This window comes from Eurytemora carolleeae, unplaced genomic scaffold (assembly GCF_000591075.1).
Source record: "Eurytemora carolleeae unplaced genomic scaffold, Eaff_2.0 scaffold57, whole genome shotgun sequence".
Lineage (NCBI taxonomy): Eukaryota > Metazoa > Arthropoda > Copepoda > Calanoida > Temoridae > Eurytemora > Eurytemora carolleeae.
Window position 1 is genome coordinate 78,979 of NW_019396351.1, and position 21,791 is coordinate 100,769.

General features: G+C 34.2%; 3 protein-coding genes across 4 annotated transcripts in view; all 3 read right to left on the reverse strand.

Moving 5' to 3' along the window:
* LOC111701500 (protein RRP5 homolog) overlaps positions 1-16,745 on the reverse strand; it is a 31,233-nt gene extending 14,488 nt beyond the window's left edge. The window contains exons 1-24 of one of the 2 annotated variants that reach the window (XM_023472806.1): positions 16,700-16,745; positions 14,895-15,012; positions 14,406-14,479; positions 13,871-13,995; positions 13,180-13,288; positions 12,935-12,998; positions 12,234-12,345; positions 11,691-11,782; positions 11,125-11,198; positions 10,437-10,575; positions 9,357-9,439; positions 9,057-9,205; positions 8,050-8,168; positions 7,341-7,481; positions 6,360-6,453; positions 5,632-5,701; positions 4,214-4,321; positions 3,905-3,948; positions 3,311-3,410; positions 3,087-3,218; positions 2,358-2,444; positions 1,391-1,520; positions 1,147-1,226; positions 516-569 (exon numbers count right to left, since the gene is read on the reverse strand). In XM_023472806.1, the coding sequence (XP_023328574.1) occupies positions 516-569; positions 1,147-1,226; positions 1,391-1,520; positions 2,358-2,444; positions 3,087-3,218; positions 3,311-3,410; positions 3,905-3,948; positions 4,214-4,321; positions 5,632-5,701; positions 6,360-6,453; positions 7,341-7,481; positions 8,050-8,168; positions 9,057-9,205; positions 9,357-9,439; positions 10,437-10,575; positions 11,125-11,198; positions 11,691-11,782; positions 12,234-12,345; positions 12,935-12,998; positions 13,180-13,288; positions 13,871-13,995; positions 14,406-14,479; positions 14,895-15,012; positions 16,700-16,741 (2,340 nt within the window). In that variant the 5' untranslated portion in view covers positions 16,742-16,745. Of the gene's footprint in view, positions 1-515; positions 570-1,146; positions 1,227-1,390; positions 1,521-2,357; positions 2,445-3,086; positions 3,219-3,310; positions 3,411-3,904; positions 3,949-4,213; positions 4,322-5,631; positions 5,702-6,359; positions 6,454-7,340; positions 7,482-8,049; positions 8,169-9,056; positions 9,206-9,356; positions 9,440-10,436; positions 10,576-11,124; positions 11,199-11,690; positions 11,783-12,233; positions 12,346-12,934; positions 12,999-13,179; positions 13,289-13,870; positions 13,996-14,405; positions 14,480-14,894; positions 15,034-16,699 lie in introns of both variants that reach the window. The other variant, XM_023472805.1, reaches the window with a different exon arrangement.
* A 2-nt stretch (positions 16,746-16,747) lies between these two features.
* On the reverse strand, positions 16,748-19,012 carry LOC111701503 (60S acidic ribosomal protein P2). Its single transcript, XM_023472808.1, has 3 exons — positions 18,880-19,012; positions 18,378-18,456; positions 16,748-16,987 (listed from the first exon to the last, which is right to left on the reverse strand). Exons 1-3 carry the CDS (start codon positions 18,997-18,999, stop codon positions 16,848-16,850), a joined length of 339 nt encoding a protein of 112 aa, XP_023328576.1. The 5' UTR covers positions 19,000-19,012; the 3' UTR covers positions 16,748-16,847.
* Positions 19,013-19,039: 27 nt separating this feature from the next.
* On the reverse strand, positions 19,040-21,774 carry LOC111701502 (60S acidic ribosomal protein P0). Its single transcript, XM_023472807.1, has 3 exons — positions 21,598-21,774; positions 20,301-20,407; positions 19,040-19,817 (listed from the first exon to the last, which is right to left on the reverse strand). The coding sequence occupies exons 1-3, from the start codon at positions 21,718-21,720 to the stop codon at positions 19,103-19,105; spliced, it is 945 nt and encodes a 314-aa protein (XP_023328575.1). The 5' UTR covers positions 21,721-21,774; the 3' UTR covers positions 19,040-19,102.
* Positions 21,775-21,791: the final 17 nt, after the last annotated feature.

Consider the following 21,791-nt stretch of genomic DNA (forward strand, 5'->3'; position numbering starts at 1 on the left):
AAAGCCTTAACCTAGAAGGGATTGTGATGACATACCCCCCATAGGTCAAGGAGCTGTTGTACACCTTCCAAGCTTCTTGAAATAAAATGAATTGAACGACCCATCTTTATTATGTACAGTCATGTCATAACCAGAAAGACCCGGAATGAATTGACTGATGACTTTTACATATATATCTTTGGTAATCTTAAAAACACAATAAAGGCAGACACCAGTTTGTAATTGGCAGGACTAGGTTATTTAGTTATTATCTTTTCATTAATCATATTTGTAAAATTAAATTGTTAAGTCGTCTAATTAATTATAAAATAATTCCGGGACTGTAATATTAAAGTTACGGATTCTGTGTTAAAATATATACCAGCCTCTCTACTGAAATGATGATTAACATATCTGCTGACCACAGTATTAAAAACAAACTTTAAACTTCTTGTCGGAGGATTTATAAAAAAGCTTGAACTATTTAAAATCCAATTTCGCTGAAATTGATAAACTGTTGAGAACTAAAATCTTACCATAAAATTAGTAGAGCCTGCTAATCTCATTCCATCATCTACCTTCTCTGTTATCTGAAACAAACATGTTGATTTGTTGGATCATGTTAAAGCGCTCAAGTTCAATGAACTGTCGATGAAAAATCTGAGTGACCCTACATTTAAAGAAAACCTGATTTACAGAAGTATCCTTTATCTTAGCAATATTGTGGAACATGTCTTCCTTCGTTTAACCAGTTTACTTGGAAACCCTCGAATGAAATTAAGAGAAACCATGGATATTATCTTGATAAAACAAAGCTGGGACATGCCACTCAATAACTGAAGGTCACTTGAAATTACGTCTGCAGTCCGATAAGAAATTTATCAATAGAGCCACACAAACAGAAGTTGCAGTCAACGAGATGGACTTCAAGATATAAATCCAGTTGCAACGCGCGCCATCTTTTTCCGGAAATGACTTTTATGATTAAATATATCATTGATTCTTTAACATTTGTACTAAGTATCAAGCACTCCATAGAACGTTATAAAGGAAGGAACAATACAAAAAACTTAATTATTTGTCAAACCTTCTACAAAGTAATGAATTATCTTTTTAATCCCAATCTTAAAAACAAGCTTTATAAACAACAATTTAACAATTACTAACCTTTACAATAAGAGTTTGGCCAATTTCTAGAACGTCCGCCGGCCGTTCCATGTAGAAGTTCGCAATGTGACGATTCGGAACTAATAACAGAAATTCAGGTTTAATACTGCATATAAGACAAAAAATGACAATTATATAAGCGTCAAATAATTTTTTCTTTAAATAAAAAATCTCTTGGTTCAAGAAATTCGTGATAATTAGTTTGCACAACCCTAAAATAAGAGGTGAAACATCGAAAAATTACCTAAAATAGGTTTCCAGTACGACCAGACAGGGAGACGAAGGAAGATTCCAAAAGGTTTGATGGACTGTAGAACAGCTGGCAGCAGACTACCTACCTCGATCTTAGAGAATTCATCCGGTAAACATCCTTCCTGAATAAAATACAATTTAAAATCTTTAACAAATAATATAAATTAGAAGTGAAACATAAAACAAACATTACACAGCACACACCTTCAAATATATACTGGCTAGTGGGACTGTCAGCGTATTTCAGGTGACCCTATATTTAAAGAGACTAGTTTTTATCAAAAAGTTGACTAATTCCAATTGTAGAATCCATGAAAGACATGAATATTTCCTCAAATTCAGCGAAAAAAAAACCTTTAAATTTAGTTGGCGCATCGCTTCCGCTCCACTTCTGGGGAAAACATGACTTTAAACCCCTGATTGAGGTTGTAATGCAAGGAAAGTTATTTCAGAGTGTATGCATTTTTTGTACATTGCAGTGTAATGTCTCTGGGCGGTAATGTAAATACAAGACGGATCTCAAAGTCTGACATGGGATCCATCTTTCACATAAAAATCAATGAATTATTCTGGTCATAGGAAACTACTATGTTTGTAGATTATACATTTCGAAAAATGTATAGGCGCAGAATTTCTTCTGGGTGAATTATCAAAATTATCAAATTTAATGATTTTAACCTCCTTGGAAACTAAACGAACACTGATGCATCTACTGTTGTTTACAAATTCCGCCCAGAGAGAACTGGTTTCAATATGTACGCAGAGTATACGGTACAGTAATTAACTTTCCTTGCATTATAACCTTGCCCCTGATGAACTTTTTAGATCTGTTAGTCAATTTGATCCGTTTACTCACTCACTTACTTAGAGTTGTACCTTTAAAAGTTACAACTTGAATCTAGAAGTCGTCTTCCTATTTGAGAGAATTCTGGTTGTCACTGTAATAACTGTAATATTACCTGGACAGCTCTAATAATTGACTGCTTCAGTGTTAGAACAGGAACAACGTCGTGCTGGAAACAAACAGCCTCCACGCTATCATCAACCTTAAGAAAATATCAAAAATTATTTTTTACAAAATCAACCATCCAAACAAACCATCCAACAAATAAAAAGACTAAGAATTAATTTTGGAAAGTTCACAGGCACTTTCAATATTGCGTGTCATAAAGTGCCATAAACACTCAGTACCTAATAAAGTGCCATAAAGAGAACCCAATATGAAGTATTATAAGAACCCAATATAGAGTGCCACGAACAGAACCCAATATAAATTGCCAAAAACAGAACCCAATATAGAGTGCCATAAACAGCACCCAATATAGATTGCCATCAACAGAACCCAATATAGAGTGCCAAAAACAGAACCCTATATAGAGTGCCATAAACAGCACCCAATATAGAGTGCCATAGACAGAACTCAATAAAGAGTGCAATAAACAGCAACCACTATAGAGTGCCATAGAAGGGGCATTAACAGAACCCAATCTAGTGTTTCAAACAGATCCAAATATAAATGGCCATGAACAAAACCTACTATAAGTAACATAAACAATACTAATTAAGAAGTGTCATAGATACAAACAAACGAAATGAAACAGATGTCATAATTAAAAAAACTGTACAAGAACATAAAATTCTTTAAAAAATAAAATATTTTCTTATTCTGTATCTGGTGTCAATGTAACCTTGTAATGGTTGAGAAGCGCTGCGGCTAGGCCCGTATTATCTGTTAGATGTTGGGTTGGTATACAGCAGGTTATACAAAGCTCATCCTTCTCTACTTCACAATCCAAACCCTTCTCTGTGATCCCTGTAACCTAGAATGAATTTAACAATAATTATAAAATAATTGTGCTAAAATTTAACTGAGTAAACANATTTAATTTTTTTTTGTAAAACAGATCTTTACCTTTGCAGTATATATACTCCCCAGTGCAAGAGATTTCCCCCTCTCCTTCTGCTTTTTCCCCAGGGGCTTCATGCTTCCTATCTTCAGGGACAGTGTTATCCTTAAACATTTTATTTTTTTTAATTATTGGGTACAGATCATGCTTAAAAAATATATTTTAATTGTTAATCTTCTTTCCCCCTTCATTCTCTATCTTCTTCTTTTGTTGACTCTCCCTTCAGGCAATTTGGAAAAAAGTTTATTTTACGGAACCCTGTACAGCTGCCGAATTTCTTAACGGGTCAGAATTGCTTATTAAAATGCTGCACATTTGAGATTTCCAATTTCACTATCATCAGACTATCACGTTGCACATGTTGATTTAGAGGTAGAGGAGGGGTGCCCACCAATCCAATACAACACTTATTTACACAGATGTTCCAGATTATTACTATACAATGAGACCCATAATTTATTACCAATTTCATTTACGTTATCCTTTGACAGTTTTATTGTTATAACTGAAACAAAACCTTTACCATTTGCAAACGAGTGTGGGGGGGGGGGGGGGGGATTTGTTACGAAATAAATTAAGTTTCTTAATGTTTCTCTTACCTGTTCTTTTCCTCATCACTCCCAACTATTTGACATTTCACAGCCTTGACATTTTTATATTTTATTACGCACATGTATTTATTTGTTCAGGTTTAAACTTTACAAAGGCAGGGATATATATTTTAAAGAAATTAAGTAAAACATGAAAGTTGAAGGGTGATAAGTTCCATATTATTAAAATATTTTTTTTTCCTTTTTTTAAATTAGATTTTTTTTATTTGATTGTTCAAAATCTTTCAAGATTAGTTTTGTGAATGAAGACGACCCCAGATTTAAAATTTAGAAAAGAAAGGGAGCAAAATCTGCTACCTGGCCTAAGAAGAAAAGTTTCTCCAGATGCTGAATAACTTCCTCTGATATCATATGTTTTGGAGCAAATCCCATGAGATCGCCGAATAAGCTGATCAGCAATCCATGCTATAAAAAATCTAATTAATTATATCATATGTTCAGATTTATCACTTTTTCAGAATAAAAACGAAGATTTCTTCCTAATTGGTGCTTAATGGTTTAAGCAATACTTGGGATCCGGATCCGGTAAATCTGCTAAACTCTGACTAAAAATGATCCGGATCTTCACAAAAATGCAGATCGACGGACCAAGAAGCAAAAAAAAACAGACAAAGCCTGCAAAGAAAATTTAAGTTCTGAAAACATTAACATTAACTGTTAGGAAATGAGGGATTATTAAAAACTTCCTAATCTCCAAATACTACATCAAGTTTTATTACACAAAACCGATAAAAGTTGAACTAACAGTAATGTTTATAACCCGGATCTGGACACGGATCCGGTTTTGAATCCGAGTCCACCGGTTTTTAGAGTCGGGCATACAAGTGGCCAAAAGTTTTTTTGAAAAAATCCGTACATTTCCAGAACACATTCCGAACATTTTTGGGAAAAAATCCGAACAATCCGTGCAGAAAAATCCGTACATCCGTACATTTTATTGAAAAAAAACCCGTACAATCAGTACATTTAAAAGATAATCGGTTCAAAAAGTAAATCAGGATGAGAATGAGAGGAGAAAACAAGTAAATTAGGATGAGAATGTGAGGAGAAACAAGTAAACCAGGATGAGAATGTGAGGAGAAACAAGTAAATTATGATGAGAATGAGAGGAGAAACAAGTAAATTATGATGTGAATGAGAGGAGAAACACGTGAATTTAAAATCTAAATATCTATAAACATGGCATTTAGTCTTTTACTTCTCTTCGTTGGGATGGGTTTCCTTCTTTGTTTAAGCTTTTTAAAAAACTCGGCATTTAGCATTAATCAATATTTTCGAAAAATTATGAATGAATTTTGATTTTCAATTGAAACAACAATTAACCTAATATTATTTAGAATGCAGAAAATAATTAAACTAACTTCATTTTGACGAGATATTGTTTTGAAAATTTTCATGCTAAAGTTGCTGAAATGAGTAAACAGGAAAAAAGGTGTAAAAATCCGTACAATCCGTAAAATTTGAAATAAAACCGTACTATCCGTACAATTTAAGGGTTAAAAAAACCGTACAATCCGTACATTTTGGCCACCCTGAAACTCTTTAACTTGAGTAACTTGATATTACTCCGACAATTCCTTTAACTTTACTTTAGATTTGCGATTTTTTCGAGAAGACGTGCATATTCGAAAATAAGGGCAGCAGAATTCTTTCAACGAATAAATGATTTTTTTGAAAGTTTGCCCAAAACTAAAATAGAAATAAAATCTTCCAACCTGGGTGATTTTAGTTATAACTCCTTCGGTAATAGTTCCAACCACAGCTTGTTCATAGGTTGATACAATACTAGACAATATATGAATATTAGCACTAGCAGGCAGATAAAACTAGGCTGAAAAGTAGTTAGGTAGTAAATAATTATATATTAACTAGATATGAAGTATGCACTTGTGTATAGTTTAAAAGTTACATGAAAGGAGGTAAGGTCTATATCTATTATCTTAGCAGATATGTTGGTAAATAAGCTGGTGGGTACATCAGTAGGTAGGAAAGTAAGTATGAACTAATGTTGGTATGAATGCTCAAAACTGGGTAGATAGGTGGTGAAATAAGTATGTAGGAATATGAGGAGGTAAGTTCGCAGCCCAAGATAAAATAAGTAAAAGGTGAATATAACGAGATCTGTTGACCTGTGGAATAGAATGAACACTATTAGGACAAGTTATGATTTTAAATCAAGTTCAATGGATATAAAACACAGTAATTGTGCACTAGTGTACACAAACCAAACTCACTAAATAAGTACGTTTTTATGCAACTTTTAACACTTTTTGCTGAATAATATCTAATAATAATTGCATAAATGTCGTCTTCCTATTCCAGTTTTGTATATCCCATTATAGGTAGAGGTTAAATTAGCGGCCAATAAGTAGGTTAAAAAATATTGATAAATAGGTGGGTAAGTCGTAAATAGAAATATCATAAAAAAACTATCTTATCACACCTGAACTCTTCTTTGACAAGAATAGGCTTGGAGGTCAAATGAAGACGATTTTTCTTCGGATTTACTCGGAGAACTCTACAGTCAATCTTATCCCCTGAATAACATAAGAAATGTATATTTTTATCTCCCTACAATCTACGGGCTGAGACAAACAAACCGGAATTACAGATGTTTTGAGGTAATTTTTGTTTTGCGATTTTTTTCAATGTTCAAAAAATATTTTTTCTTCTTCACATTTTACTTTATTTTTGCCTAAAATGCGAAAAACTAAAAATAATCCCGTTTTTTACTAATTTTAAGCTTAAGGGATAAGTGAAAAATGTATACATTGCTAACTTGATGAACACTTTTGAGTGATACAAATAAAGAAGTAGAAGGTCAATTATCATTTCGTGGAAGTCAAGGCCGAGTCCCCTACAAAAATAACCGCCAAAGGACGGAAATAGCAATAATCTAGTAACGCTTAATCTCGATATCCACTGTGGTAACTTAGAACTTTGAGGGACAAGTGTGTATTCCCATAGGTTATGTTTGCAAGATTTCAATCAAGCTAGGGATATCATTATCCAAGAGTAATTAATTCGATTTTTGACAAAAAACATGTTAATTGTTCAGTCATTGAGTCATTAACTATTTGATTAACAGCAAAAGAATTTCGACTTAAGCTATTTTTAACATCTTCAAAAATTCATTTTTTCTTGAAGTCCTTTAAAATTGTCTTTAATTTTCTTTAAAAATTACAAAAGTTATTGCGTAAAAAGAGAAGAAAATGATTAAGTATATTTCTTTGAATAGTATATATTTGCTCTTGCTAGACACATTTAACGAGAGGTGACTTAAAAACAACTATTTAAAAATTGAAATGCAACTTGGCTGAATTAGAGTGGAAGGGGGCCCCCCCAGAGCATCACAAATAGAATAATTCTTGAAAATAGAAATTAAATATCCATTCTGCCGGATTACGTAATTCTTGTTTATTACCTATGAAGAACTTCTTTTCTGGGTGTTGTAGACGAACATCTGAGAGGAAGAGGGTTGGGATGAATCCGACAAGAGTAGCTCCAACTTTAACCTCTAATCCACCGTCTACAAACCCCTTGATGGTTCCTCGTACCTTCTGACCTGAAATCAATATCTATATAATAAAGCTTTGAACTCATATATATGTTTATACATATATGTCAGCTATAGCTGGCCAGAAGACTGGCCCGAATGGGCTGACATTTTTCAGGTTACCCAAGGGGAAACATAGGCTAAAAAACTCCATTTGTTTATTCAAAATTGGGATTTTTTATTCCACGGGCAACGCTGGGCACTCCAGCTAGTTTCAAGTCAGAAAAATGCTGATAGACTTAAGCGATACTTTCCTTCATGGTTGGCAAAATTTAACATGTTCAACCATTATCTATTAAGTGGTTTTTATGATCCAGATCTGCAAACTTTCAGCTCCCTGAATCCGGATCCGCAAAATTAAGATTCCAAACATAACAATATTAGCTATGAAAACACAAACAAATAAGAGTATGACAGTAGGCAGTTTTGCTAAAGCTAAACAAATAAACTCTTTAGATATTTATCCAAATCTGGATCAAATTTTTTCATGACGAATCCGTTTCCGCACTGGACCTTGTGATTTTCATATTCTATTTTCGCGAATCAGAGCCATCTGCTGAGTAAAATCAGTACTAACCGATGGTAAGGTTGTCTATCTTTGAAAGACCGGAGAGGAGTGCTTTCTGCAGAGTACACACAGCAACCTCAGAGTAGTAATCCAGGCCGAGTACTCGGGCTTTTACTTTCTCACCAATCCTAGAAGAAAAAATACATGTTAATAACATCTAGGGGTGTGTGTTTAATAAAAAAATCATTTCTCACGCCCCCTTTCAAAAAATCACTTTTTCCCCCATTTTCAAATCATTTATTGGGCCACAAGTTAACAATATTCATATTAATAAAAATGACTATACAATTACATATATATATTTTGTGGCCGGGGAGCTCAGGCTGTTTTCACACGAGCTCCCCTGGTTCAGAAAAATAATGATTAGATTCAAACGTTGGGCAATGTGCCTTTATGGAGCACAAAAATGTCGAAGAGTAGCGGCGGTGGCGGTTGGAGAACAGGAGGCGGAAACATGGCGTCAATCTTTAGTCAGAAATACAGGAAGTTTTAGGCTCAATAACGTAAAAGATGTTTCTTGATCAAGAAATATTATTAATACATGTCATTCTAATCAAGATAAGAGATCAAGAATAAGCTGAATATTTCTTCAGACAAGGATACATATATATGATATTCATTATATGTATCAAGTATTAAAAAATATGAACAGATCATATTAAAGACCATGGAAACCCCAATCTAATCTAAGAAATTAGAGTTGAACAATTATAGCAAAATAGCCGATTGCATTCAAAGTTCGATAATCTATCCAGAAAATGTTGCTTAAGTTTACATTTAAATTCATTATTACTAGCAATACAAGACAAAGCTGGGTCAAGTTCATTCCAACAGGAAGTGAAAGAATACAAGGGAAATCACTGAAGGGGGGGGGGGGTTGTCAGAAGTATCAGAAAGGACGAAAGACCAACAATTTGATGTCAATTCTGTTTATTTTTCCTCAATTCTTTAAAAACTTCTAAAAATAAACAATCCAAAAAATTAACCAGGACAATGACATTTCAATGAAAACTTACTTGTACTTCTCCTTGAGATTTGTTTTATCCTCCGGCGTACTCCTAGCCTGCCTTGCAGACACATATCCAATGCAAGACTCGGAGAGTTGAACGAGTAGATAACTAGAAGTAACAACCAGGATCTCGGCGTCAGAGATAAAAGTTCCCGTCTGCAATGAAGAAAAAAAAATAGTTTATTTAAAAAGGTGGCGTTGATTAGAGAAAGTCGGGGTTGAACAAGGAAGCTTTTCCCTCTATTTTGTAAACGAACTTGACGAAGAGCTTACAAAGTGTAATTTAGTAAAAAAAAAATATATTTACCTTAATCTCCTGGAATGGTTGTTTGAATGGATAGACTGATCTGGCGCTCAGGATTACCGTGTTTATGGTTGGTACAACGTACACTAAACCCAACATAAACATTAGCCTTCGTCGTTGTTTTTCAGACGTAAATATATCATTTAATAACCTGATTAACCAGCTAAATACATGCAGACGTAGATATCTCATTTAATAACCCGATCAACCAGCTAAATACATGCAGACGTAAATATACCATTTAATAACCTGATCAACCAGCTAAATACATGAAGACGTAAATATATCATTTAATAACCTGACCAACAAGCTAAATACATGCAGACGTAAATATACCATTTAATAACCTGAACAACAAACTAAATAACCCATTAATCATTATGAATTTTTTCAATTTATGAACAACAGACAGAAATCAATCCAACTCTTTAGTTAATAATCAATTAAAATTGAAATCTATTGCATTAAAACGGAAATTCATTCAAGTTCATCCCAAATCGATCATAATCATGAAATCGAATCAGACAAGCTATATCATATTCAAACTAGACAAAAAATGTGTTAAACATATAAACTTAAAGCGTTAACTGATGAGAAATTGTTAAAACTTTCCAGAGTGGTGGGAACTCACGAGATATCGAGATCAACGCTTGATCTCAATCTTCTGTTAATCTGTAGATTAATTTAATCTTATTTCTATGTCTCACATGGTAATCGTACCCTGAAGGAAAAAATGAAATGAAAAAAATTATATAAATTAGTGTCCACTGTGTTTATCCAGATAAATGTCCAACACAAAAATTCCCAGCTCAGAGGCCGAATTTAAAGAATTTGAGCCGCGGTTTAAATTGAAGCCGCGGCTCAAATATGGTTGGTTCCACTTAAAACTGTATTAAATATTTAAAGATTGAAGCCGGCGCTCGATTGAAAGCGGTTTTTGGGATATTTGATAGGCGGCTTAAATTCAATAAATTCGGACTCAGATCTCTAAATGGTGAATCGACTTTTAAAAAGAACAAAGAACAAAAATAAAAAACGTCGGTATTAAAATAATTTTGAATGTGAATGAGTGTTTATGTTTTCCTAATCTAACTTTAATCTCTGAGCCTAGAGGGATAGATTTCAAGTCCTCTACTGGACTAGGGAGAAGGTTCTGGTGGAGGTATCCGACAAGATCCTTCCCGAACCCAACCTTCAACCCGTTCTCAAGGTGCGAGAGTACCTGCACAAATAAACAACTATAAATCTAGGTCAACCCAGATAGAATCTTTTTTTCTAAATTAAATATTTCAAAAAAAAGATACAAAATAGTTTTGTTACATAAATCGCTTACGGTGCCACAAAAAAAAAATCGGCAAAACAATTTGAGATATCTAGGATAATACCCATAAGATCCAAGAAATTGCATTGTAAAAACGAAATTGAAACAACTTTTCAACTAAAAATAAAATGACATTACAATTCAAACTTATCAAATCTAGCCTCGGACAAAACATTTTCAAACAAATAAATTCATTTTTGGGTAAAAAGAAAAATCATTCTTTCAAATGGTGTTTCATGATAATAATAAAGGAATATGTAATTTCAAGAATTACGCATTACGCGCAAACATACATATTACATATTACATACCATCTGGGGAAAAATAATGTTCATGAAAAAGATGGGAAGCGGTGATTTGAGAAAATATCCACCCCTGTATTAATAAATTATTGTTTATTGTCTATCCCCATAAATGCTGGCGAAAACAGTTTTAATATGTTATCTTTACCTTTCCGTTAAATGTAGTTCCTGGAAGCGTATTATGAAGGTTTGGCTCTTGTCTCGCAGTGTTAAAAACTTTTCCTAAAAAGTATGAACTATTAGACCAAGGTGCCTTCATTATTTTAACCCTTGAAAGAACCATGGTCCATTACATATCTCAGCCAGGGCTTATTGACCTTCAGTTTTATATTCAAGAATTGATTACAAATATTTTAAAATTTCAGTTCATAACAATAAGTATATGTGGTCTTTTAAGGAAACCTTTACCCAGACTTACGAACATCAGAATAAGACAATCTCAGAAATAAGGCCAACACATTTAAAACATTTAGTGGATATAATAACTGAAAATGCATTTGATTTTTACGATTTCTTGAATATGGATTTTCTCAATAAGGACTCCACAGGGATTTCTAATTTTGATCTTCTAATTCCCAGACAAAGATGTCTTAAAAATAAACACATGACCAGTTTAACTGGTAAAATGTTCATTTAGTCAGTAGTGCAATCAGTAGTAGTTTTATCTTTAAACTACTGAATGTAATAGAGTTCGTTGAGTCTGCATTTCTTTACCTGGGTCACATTTAAGTATAATTGCTCCTTTCTCCTTCTTGACAACTACACACAGTATGCTCATACCCTCACGTAAATCCTTTATCCAGTGCCTGAAATTACATTCGATTGAAATGCTTTGAAATTTGCGTTTTTAAGCTTTACAATTTCTATTCAATTATATAATTGTTACTAAAATATCAGGTTAATTAATTATGCAAAATCAAAATCAAAAATGATGCAGAAAGAGACACTTTCTCTTCTTTTTTTCGACAAATGATCAGGATGATAATGTTTCACATGGGTGTATATTGTCTTGAAAAATCACCCCCCCCCCCCCCACCAAAGATATGTATTTTTTTAGTTTTAATAACTGAATTAGAGAAAATAAATGATTTTTAGGGGAAAATAAATAAATTTTTGGGTAAAAAGTGCAAAAAGAATCTGAACAGGTTGCCTCTAGAATGTACTTTTTTTGAATCAGACGTTCAATAATTATTTTATTTAGTAATTCTTAAAATTTGACAGCCCTGCCATTGCATTAACACTAATTTTTCCACTTACTTTGCAGCAGCTTTGTTTGGAATAAAGCCTCGGACGGTTTTATTTCCAACATCCATAATATAACCATGATCTTCTTTAGACAGAATACTGGCCACACACAGATCACCTTCACCTGAACACAGTCATATTATTTATAAAAGAGAATATATTTTCTGCAAAATCATTTCCCCCTACTATAAATAGTACCCCCCCCCCCCTAATGTTTGTAATGTATTTTTGACTGTTATTTGCTGAACAGGGGGGGGGAGGGGGGGGGGGCTTTGGGCCGGGTGTTTCAAAAGGTGAAAAAACTAAACATGTTTATTGGCTATTTTGAAAGATGTAAAATCCAAAGTGTTACTTTAAAATTCTTGCAGGAATTTTTAACTGATGAAGTTATAAAAATAGAATCGATGATTTTTAACCAGAAAAATTATGTATAAATGACTTGGCGAAAATAAATAAAGAAATGAAAAAAAATATATATTTTTTGAAAAAAATTAGTTAATAAACAGAGTTTAGTAAATAAATTTTGATCAGAGAACCTCTACATGAAAATTATTCAAAACAATTAACAAATCTGACATTTTACAAGTTGCAACACTATTTCCTTTAACATTCATTTCAATTAGTTATTGAATAAATAAATGAATTAATAAATAAATTAATAAATGAATTAACTAATGAATTAATTATCAATTATTAATTAATAACTTATCTACCTGGAATTCGTCCCGCCATCACATGATTAGGATCAACAGATACAATTACTTTGTAGTGTTTACCCTAAACCAAACAAAGCCATTAAATACATTTTTACAGATTTGTTTTCAAATAATATCTGAACACCTGCCAACAAGGGACACAACTTAAACCGTTTATAAAAATTCTTTATTCTTCGAGAAAATAGTAAAAATAAGAAAAGGGGATATTTTGTGTGCCCCCCCATCTTCTTGCTCTCCTTCACCTTCTCACATGATACAACTGCCACAACAAGGAACTGTCCCACAGTGAAGAGTGAGGAGAGAGGAACCACATCATCATCGCCATCATCCTCAGCAGCTTCAGCGGCTTTCCTTTAAAGTTTGAAGATTAATATTCTATTCTCAGCAGCTTTCCTCATCAGTTTCAAGATTAATATTTTATTCTCAGCAGCTTCAGCTGCTTTTCTTTATAGTTTCAAGAATAATATTCTATTCTCAGCAGCTTTCCTTTACAGTTTCAAAATTAATATTTTTTTCTCAGCAGCTTTAGCAGATTTCCTACATAGTTTCAAGATTAATATTTTTTTTTCTCAGGGTCCGCAGCAGCTTTTCTTTACAGTTTAAAGATAGATATTTTATTCTCAGCAGCCTCAGCTGCTTTCCTTAACAGTTTCAAGATTAATATTTTTTTCTCTGGAACTGCAGCACCTTTCCTTTACAGTTAAAAGATAGATATTTTATTCTCAAAAGCCTCAGCTGCTTTCCTTAATAGTTTCAAGATTAATATTTTATTATCCTTCCTGCGTCTGTATACGCTGTTGACCTTTTGCGTTTATGTACACTAATTATTTGTGCGTTTATGTACGCTGTTAACTAAAGTGAGTCTATTTTTGCTGTTTACTACAGTGCGTTTGTGTACACTGTTAACCAAAGTGCGGCTCTGTACGTTTTTACCTGAGTGCGTCAGTGTACGCTGAGCTGATATTGGTGATGGGAAGAGAGGCCACCAAGTGACCGGGAAGAGATATCCGAACCTCGAACTCAGCGACCTCACTAACTACTCCAGACAAGACCATTCCCTAGGAGAAAAAAAAATAATAATAAAAAACCTTTTGCTTTTACGTTCTGTATTTTATTCCGTAATTAGAAGTTTTTTGATGATATTGATATTTGATTTGACAATTTTTTGTTGTATTAAATAAAATTTATCTTTCCTTCCAACTTTTTCCCTTTAAATATAAGCAGTTTTTTGTAAACATAAATGGTAAAAACCGCAAAATATTTATATCCCTAATTTAAATAATTCCATTTGTTTTGTTTATAATGAAGGTGGAATGAAAAAAAAATAATCTGAAAAACTTCTTTGATGTCCTTCCAGATAATTATTTGTTTCAACCTTTTCATAAAGAGAAAAAAATGATATTCTTCATATTAAAGACAGATAGATTACGGTAGTTTTGACATTATCCCCCCCCCCCCCCCCCCTTACCTGTTTGAGATCACTGTAGGAGAGGGTTGGCACAGATTTAACAAAAAGGACGGAGGAGACTTGAGTCTTCACTCCTGAACATTCATTTTATTACAACATTGGACGACATGTGTAGTCATTCCTATACTTTTCTCTCCGAGTCCAAAACTTAAGACAGGGTATCGTTATGAAAACCAGTTTTGAAACCCAGGTTTCACGAATTGGGTTAGGCAGGTTATGTCGATATCAATATTTTTGTTTAATATTTTTTGTTTCATTTAATTTTTTCGAATCTCTTTAATCGAAATCTATACAAATGTACAGACCCCAAAAAGAAAACTCGAGAGTTTAGTTTTAAGATACTCTAGAGTGGTCGACCATCGAAATGATTACTATTCAATTTGCAAAACTAAATGGTCACTGGGTAACCTGTTTTCATGAACACCTTAAACCACCTTAATTTATATATACACACACAAGCTGTTAAGAATTTTAAAATAAAATGTTTTCCTTTAATTTTTTTTTTCTTCTGAAGTTTGACATTAGTGTCCTTCTCGGAGAAGATATTAACGAACTTCTTCTCCTTGTTCAAGTCTTCAACCTTCTCCTCTCCCTCCACCTTCTCACTCTGGACCAGATATTTGTTAAACTATAATTATTATATATATGAAATAAAAATAACAGTAATTTCAAAAATTTCAAACTCAAAAAGTATTAAATTATTTAGATTAAAGATTAAAGATTAAACGCAAGAAAAAATAGTGCTAAGGATCTGGATCCATTGGGTCCGCAAGATCATAGTTTCCTGGATACGGATCCAAAGAGAAAAAGATCAAACAAAAACTGAAAAAAAAACTTTTTTACTCTTCAACCCCAAATCTAAAATATTGAAAAACAAGAGAGATTTTACAAATTTTCAAATCTCTGAATGTTTTATCAAGTTTTACGATAAAAATGGGCGAATAAAGTAGAAAAATAACTTTACAATTCTGCTTTGTTAAAAATTTCAGTAAATCTTACAATAATCTTTATGACCTGGATCCAGTGCGGATCCGCATCAAAATTAAAAGGATCCTACGCGCTTTTTTTAAAATCGATTTCTGTTTTTGAAGAACAAACTACGCATTGACACAAAGGTTTAAAAAACCTCTAGTTGTTTGGATTTAATCTCGTATTTAAAATATGTGTATGGCCCCCTTGTTTATTCCTCCCAAAAATGCAATTATTTTTCCTAACTTAGTAAATAAAACCCTAAAAATGCCTAACATCTGAGAGGGGGGGTAGGTTTTTTAACACTATATAAGGTAGAATCGGTCGATGTTTAAAATATTTTAAAGCTCATGTTGGACCTAAATTTTTTTTCTTTTGTTAAAACGAAAAACATTTTTTATAATCCAGAATAAAAATGAATTGGACTATGAACATGTCTTGCGACGGCATTTTAAACCAAAAATGAGGAATCAATCTTACTTTACGATAAGTTCTTGTAAGTCTTTAAACGAGTGAATTCGGATTTCTTCAGATTTTTTATTATCAATTGTTGCAACTGATTACTTAATAAATGATTTTACTGGAGCAAACTAGGTTTGAAAGTTTGTATAAACTAGTGTAACGCTTGAAAAATACGTTAAAACCAGAATTAACTTACATTAATCTATCTTTACAAGTAAATTTGTTTTCTTTTAAAAATATATTGACATCAATTTTTAAATTAATTAAAGTTTGGTATTGAAAAGGTTAGATAAGTATCCGATATATTGTCGCAGGACACGGAATTAAGATAATTCTTAGGTTAACATTGCTAAACAAAAGTTTCCCAAGGCATCCTTCACGACACGTACGACACAGGCATTCGTTGTGCCTTCAATAGTCAACATCATATCAAACTAACTTTTGCTCAAAATAAGACTTAATACTTAACGAATATTTTACGTCTATTCCATAAATTCCAAATCTGGAAAGGAAATTTCATCCGCATGAGATAAGCTTAATTATGCTACAGAGCGTCCCTTATCATATTAAATTATATCCTCTTTAACGCCAAATTACGCACATATTACTCAAAAAAATGTAGCATTTTCTGCAAAAAATTTCTATTAGACTTATTAAATTTATCAAAATGATTAATCCTTCTTAAATTTTCTGAATCGTTCCCAAATCGTAATTTAGACTAGATTGACGCGGTCTAATTTGATATGGGACACCCTGTATGATCCATTTGCCAGACAAAAATTAAGTTCTAATTTAATTAGGACTTTGTCTTGCTTTGTTAAAAATATTAAGAACGTAATTTAACAAGTTTAAATAAATCCTGCCTTTTGTTTCCCTCGGGGGAAATAATCCTCTTCTACAACCATCTTTAATCTGAAAGATTGAAAATAATTTCAGTTTTTTATTTTCCATTTTATTCCGTTGAATGTTACGAGGAAGTTTACAAAATAGATGTGAACAGCTTTATCGGAATTAATCAAAGAGTCCGAATCCCATATCATCATCTTCTTCTTCTTCCTCCTCAACCTTCTTCTCCTCCTTCTTGCCAGCGGGGGCGGCACCACCGGCGGCGGCAGGTGCGTCTCCAGCAGCAGCAGGGGCGGCAGCACCACCTGTATCAAGTAAAACGATTAAAATACTTTGAAAGCACGAAAAAAGCTTCACTATTTCGATTTTAATGCTTTGAAAGCACGAATAAAATTTGAATTTCGATCTTGAGCGACAATAAAAAATTACAAAATTAAGTTAGTTTTATTACTAAAAATATATACCATTTCAGATAGAGAACAGACGATATTCAGATTTAAGGGTGTTGGTAAAATTAGACAAAGACATCACACTGATTTGATGAAAATGAAAGTTAGACAGACATCACTCTTATTTAATGAAATTAAAAGGCATTTTAAATTCGCCTAATTTCACTGTGCACCAAATGTTTTCAACAAGGTTGTTTAAGTCAAAAAGAAACTTGACATTTTAGTTATTTTAAACTTTGACAGTTTGTCTTACAAATGTGAAGTTTTAACTTAACTTCGATTAGTCTTCTGTTGTTTCAGAATTACTTGTACAGAAACCATGTTGGTTAGAATTAGCCTAGTACCATAGACTTAACAAAATAAACTAGTTAATTTGTTTCAGAATTACTTGTACAGAAACCATGTTGGTTAGAGTAGAATGGGTTCTGAATTTAATTTATCTCAACTATCCGACCAACTAGATCATATTAGGACCTAGTGGTGCGATTCTTTTAATCGAGAAGAAAATAAAGTTTTATTTTCAGTGACCAGCACACTGTAAAGACTAATTACTTTTTTCTTAATTGCTAAAAGTGACCCTCCATGCAAGGATGGCAGTGTCAGATTTGCAACGGTACGGAAAAGGGTTCAAACCTCAACATAGATATTTATGTCATACTTGATCAGACGTAAAATAAATGGTACCGTTGTGACTCTGGCATTAAAATATTTACTTGAAATTACGTAAAAACTTTCCACATCCAAACCATGATGAGTACGTGGTGAATTTGATTCAGAATTACTTGTACAGGAACCATGTTGGTTAGAGTAGAATGGGTTCTGAATTTAATTTATCTCAACTATCCGACCTACTCGATTTTATTAGGACCTAGTGGTGCGATTCTGAAGCGAGAAAACTAAGTAAAACTAAGAGATCAGACTATGTCCCGGAATAATATAATTACAGGATATGTAACCGTAATTTCAAGATATTCTTTATGCAAATATGATAACGCCCGATTTACAACGGTACCCTTAAAGCTTAGTCTGATCAAATTAGATGCTTGTTTTTGTTTCCTTAAACTATCTATTTTCATTTTAGGGTTCTCTGCGAAAGTGACCTGCGCAAGAGATAAAAACGACGGTATCTTTCACACTTCTCATCACTTTTCAAGGGTACTGTTGTAAATCGGACATTTCATTTTTGAAAGGAGGGTCACTTATCTTCACGCTTTCAGACAAAAAATAATTAGCAAACGAAGTCTACCTGAAGGCATGGCTGCGAGCTTAGATCGGCCAGCGGCAGCGAGCTCGTCGATAGATTTACCGGCAAGTTGTTTCACAACCTAAACAATGTGCAATGTTAAATCAAATAACTGAACAGTTTAAGCATGGAGAACCACGCTATATTTCATGAAAAAAACTAAGCGTAAATTGTGTTAAGGTCCTAGGAAAAAAAAAATAAAACTAAGCGTAAATTGTATTAAGGTCCTAGGAATAAATTATGTCCCTGGTAAATTAAAACCATTTCCTTAAAATAACTCCACTCCCAGCTCCCACCAACCATTTGATGTTAATTGGTTCAGGGAAAAACATTACTTTTTTATCATTTCATCAATGTAATTTCATTAATGTAGGATAAAAGACCTGTAGCCGAATTAAAATATGGTTGGTTTGAGATTGGATTGCGATTTGAACCTGCACTCAATAGGAACCGGTTTTTGGCGGTTCAGCGACGCGGTTTTAACTCTGTTTAATGTGTTCCTTACCAATGCCAGTTTCTCCTTATCGCTTTCCACACCAACAGAACTCAGGATCTTCTCGATATTCTCGGCGGTAATTTTATCCTCGGCGAGAGCGAGCAGAAGTGCAGCGGCCACGTAACGCATTTTTAAGTCGATATGAGACACGAAACGGGTCAAAGCACAATCTGAAATCAGAAAATATTATTTGCCTTGGAAGGATTAAAACCCTTGTTAAAGAGATTTCGAGTTAATCGAAGAGACCGAATCCCATATCATCATCTTCTTCTTCCTCCTCCTCGACCTTAGCGGCAGGCTTGGCAGCAGCAGCTGCGGGAGCAGCAGCGGCGGCAGCTGGAGCAGCGGCGGCAAACTTACTAGGGTCAGCCAAGAACTCTTTGATCATCTCAGCCTCCTTGAAGGTGATATCGGTGACGGCAGCGATAGCCAACAGGTTCTTCATGCCATTCACCAGAGAGTGGGGCACAGAAGCCATAGTAGGGTATCCGATCTCGAGACTGACTGCAGCGACGCTGGCGACTCCGGACATGAACTTGGCCTTAATATCAGCCTCGGTAATGTCGAGGATAGCGGGGTCGAAGACTGATCCGGCCTCGTAGACCTTCTGCACAACCAGACCGTAAGTGAAGGGAGACATCTTCAGCATGTTCAGGAGAGTAGCTTCGGACATACCAACCCTATCTCCAGCTGTGATCAGATCGACATCACTGATAATCTCAATTGTACCCTTGGTAATCTTGGTTGGGATACTCAAGGCCTGGAAGAAAGAAGTCTTCTCAGGACCCATACCGGTGTTCTGGGCAGGGACAACGACATCCAGGGGGGCAAGGGCACCAGCCTTAGCAGGGGCCTTAACCTTGTTAGCGACCAGGAGATCACGGACTTCAGTGAGGTCGTTCTTGGTGAAAACAAACCCAACATTGTTCTTGATGTGAGGCAGAAGCCTGAAATGATAAATAAAAAATCAATATTAACGTTATCTTAAAGGCTTGATATTCATGTGTGAAAATGCTTTATAACAATAGAAATGTTTCCAAAATTACTATGAACCAGACCCCATGAAGAGATCTGGGGGTAGTAGCTGTAGTAATCTAGGAGCTTAGTATATCTCATCTTTCCGACCAACTTGACCATGTTAGGACAGATGGTGCGATTCAACGTGAGAATTAAATAAAATACAGTCCAACCATACCGGACGCGTATAATTGTAATTTTTGAAATGAAGGATAAGAAAATAGTCTAGGACATTTGATAACGGAGAAAAAAAATAATTTACTAACGAATGTTCTCACTCAATTGTAAGTTTTAATTTCTCCCCAGTATGAATCTCTACCCCAATATTTAGGAACCCTAAAATATGTTTGAGCTTACACACAGTAAGGAGTGAGGGGATTAATTCACGTGTACCCCAGCTTAAGTATTTCTACCTGTCGAGCTCGGGGTTCTTCTCCAAGTGTCCCCTGATGGCCTTGCGCATCATGGTGTTCTTACCCATCAACACAACAGCCTTACCACGGAGGGCGATACGGATCTCCTAAAATGATAATAAGTTATAACAAAAAAAACCTAGCTTCAGTCCCATTGAGGAAACTCCCCCCCCCCCCCACATAACTAACAACCTTTTACCACGTACAGATCATAATTTACATTTTCCCAAATACAGATCAAATTAATTAAATCTTACTCCCCAGGAACATTTATGAATTTCAGAAAATAAGTATCTGAAGAAAAATTAACCGGTTGTCAGCCCTGAGATAGTTTAGTTTAAATACAATTTAAGGCATCAAAAAGCAATGATTAGAGAATTAATTTATCTTTATATACAATTGGATAGTACAAACGAACTAAAAAATATACATGTATATATTTTTATACAGAACAAATCAGTGCTTAGGATCCATTTATTATTGATGCGGATCCGGATCCTGAATCCGCACTGGAAAAAAATGGATCCAAATCCGGATCCGGGTCATTTGTTTAAGATTTACTGAGTTTTTTTTAATAATTTTTTCGAATTTGTTGTTTTATTTTTTTCGCTTATTTTTAACCTAAAACTTGATGAACCATTCATAAAAAACGAAATTTTTATATTCTCTTTGTTCAAAAGTTCAGATTTGGGTTTTAGGAGTGAAAAAGTTTTTTTTCAAGTTTTTGGTTGATCTTTCACCCTTAAATCCAGATCCTTGGGATCCGCAAAAACTTGAACGTTTACTATTGATATGTTAAGTCTTAACAATGCGTTTTAAATGTTCACATCAGGGGTGGTGAGCTGTCGCAGGTAAGTTAACAAATGCAGGACACCGGCGGCAAAATGACTCATTTTTCTCACCCCACTTCTGGGGGTAAATGCTTCTGAACCGATAAAATGATACAAGATGAATTAGAAAAATTGGGCGTCATGGTAGGGGGTTTAAATACCGAACGATAGAAAATACCAAAAAAATTAAACAATGTATGGATCTGATTGAGACTAATCTCACTAAGAGTAAATTAATCACACCCAGAAACAAGTCGATCTACTTCTACTGACGACCAGGGTTGACATGAAAGGTCGACACGGTGCTTTTGAGAAGATAATGGAGTAAAGTCCAATTTCTTAAAGATTTCTAAAACCCTAGACTAGAGTTAACTGCTACCCTGGGTAGGGGGAAGGGACCCGGGGGGGGGTCCAAAACTCGTTCTCTGGGAATGTACCGAATTATATAATTAAGTTTAAGACGTCACCTGCATCTGCTTGGATCCGACATTGTCAGCCCCAACGATGAAGCATTTAGGGTATTCCTCGAGGAGGGTGGCCAACTTCTCGAAATATCCAGCCTTCCAGGCGCTCTTGTCCTCCCTAACCATCTTGAAGCGATTAAGGATAAGTTTAAGGACTCTGGAAAAGAAAACATAATAATGTAATGATCAAGTGAGAG

Excerpts from the sequence above, each read along its gene's own strand:
- LOC111701502 (XM_023472807.1), bottom strand. The coding sequence starts at position 21,720 with ATGGTTAGGGAGGACAAGAGCGCCTGGAAGGCTGGATATTTCGAGAAG. Across the intron at positions 20,408-21,597 it reads TCGGATCCAAGCAGATGCAG|GAGATCCGTATCGCCCTCCG; the intron begins GTGACGTCTTAA and ends TTATCATTTTAG. Across the intron at positions 19,818-20,300 it reads AAGAACCCCGAGCTCGACAG|GCTTCTGCCTCACATCAAGA; the intron begins GTAGAAATACTT and ends TTATCATTTCAG.
- LOC111701503 (XM_023472808.1), bottom strand. The coding sequence starts at position 18,999 with ATGCGTTACGTGGCCGCTGCACTTCTGCTCGCTCTCGCCGAGGATAAA. Across the intron at positions 18,457-18,879 it reads ATAAGGAGAAACTGGCATTG|GTTGTGAAACAACTTGCCGG; the intron begins GTAAGGAACACA and ends CACATTGTTTAG. Across the intron at positions 16,988-18,377 it reads GCTCGCAGCCATGCCTTCAG|GTGGTGCTGCCGCCCCTGCT; the intron begins GTAGACTTCGTT and ends TACTTGATACAG.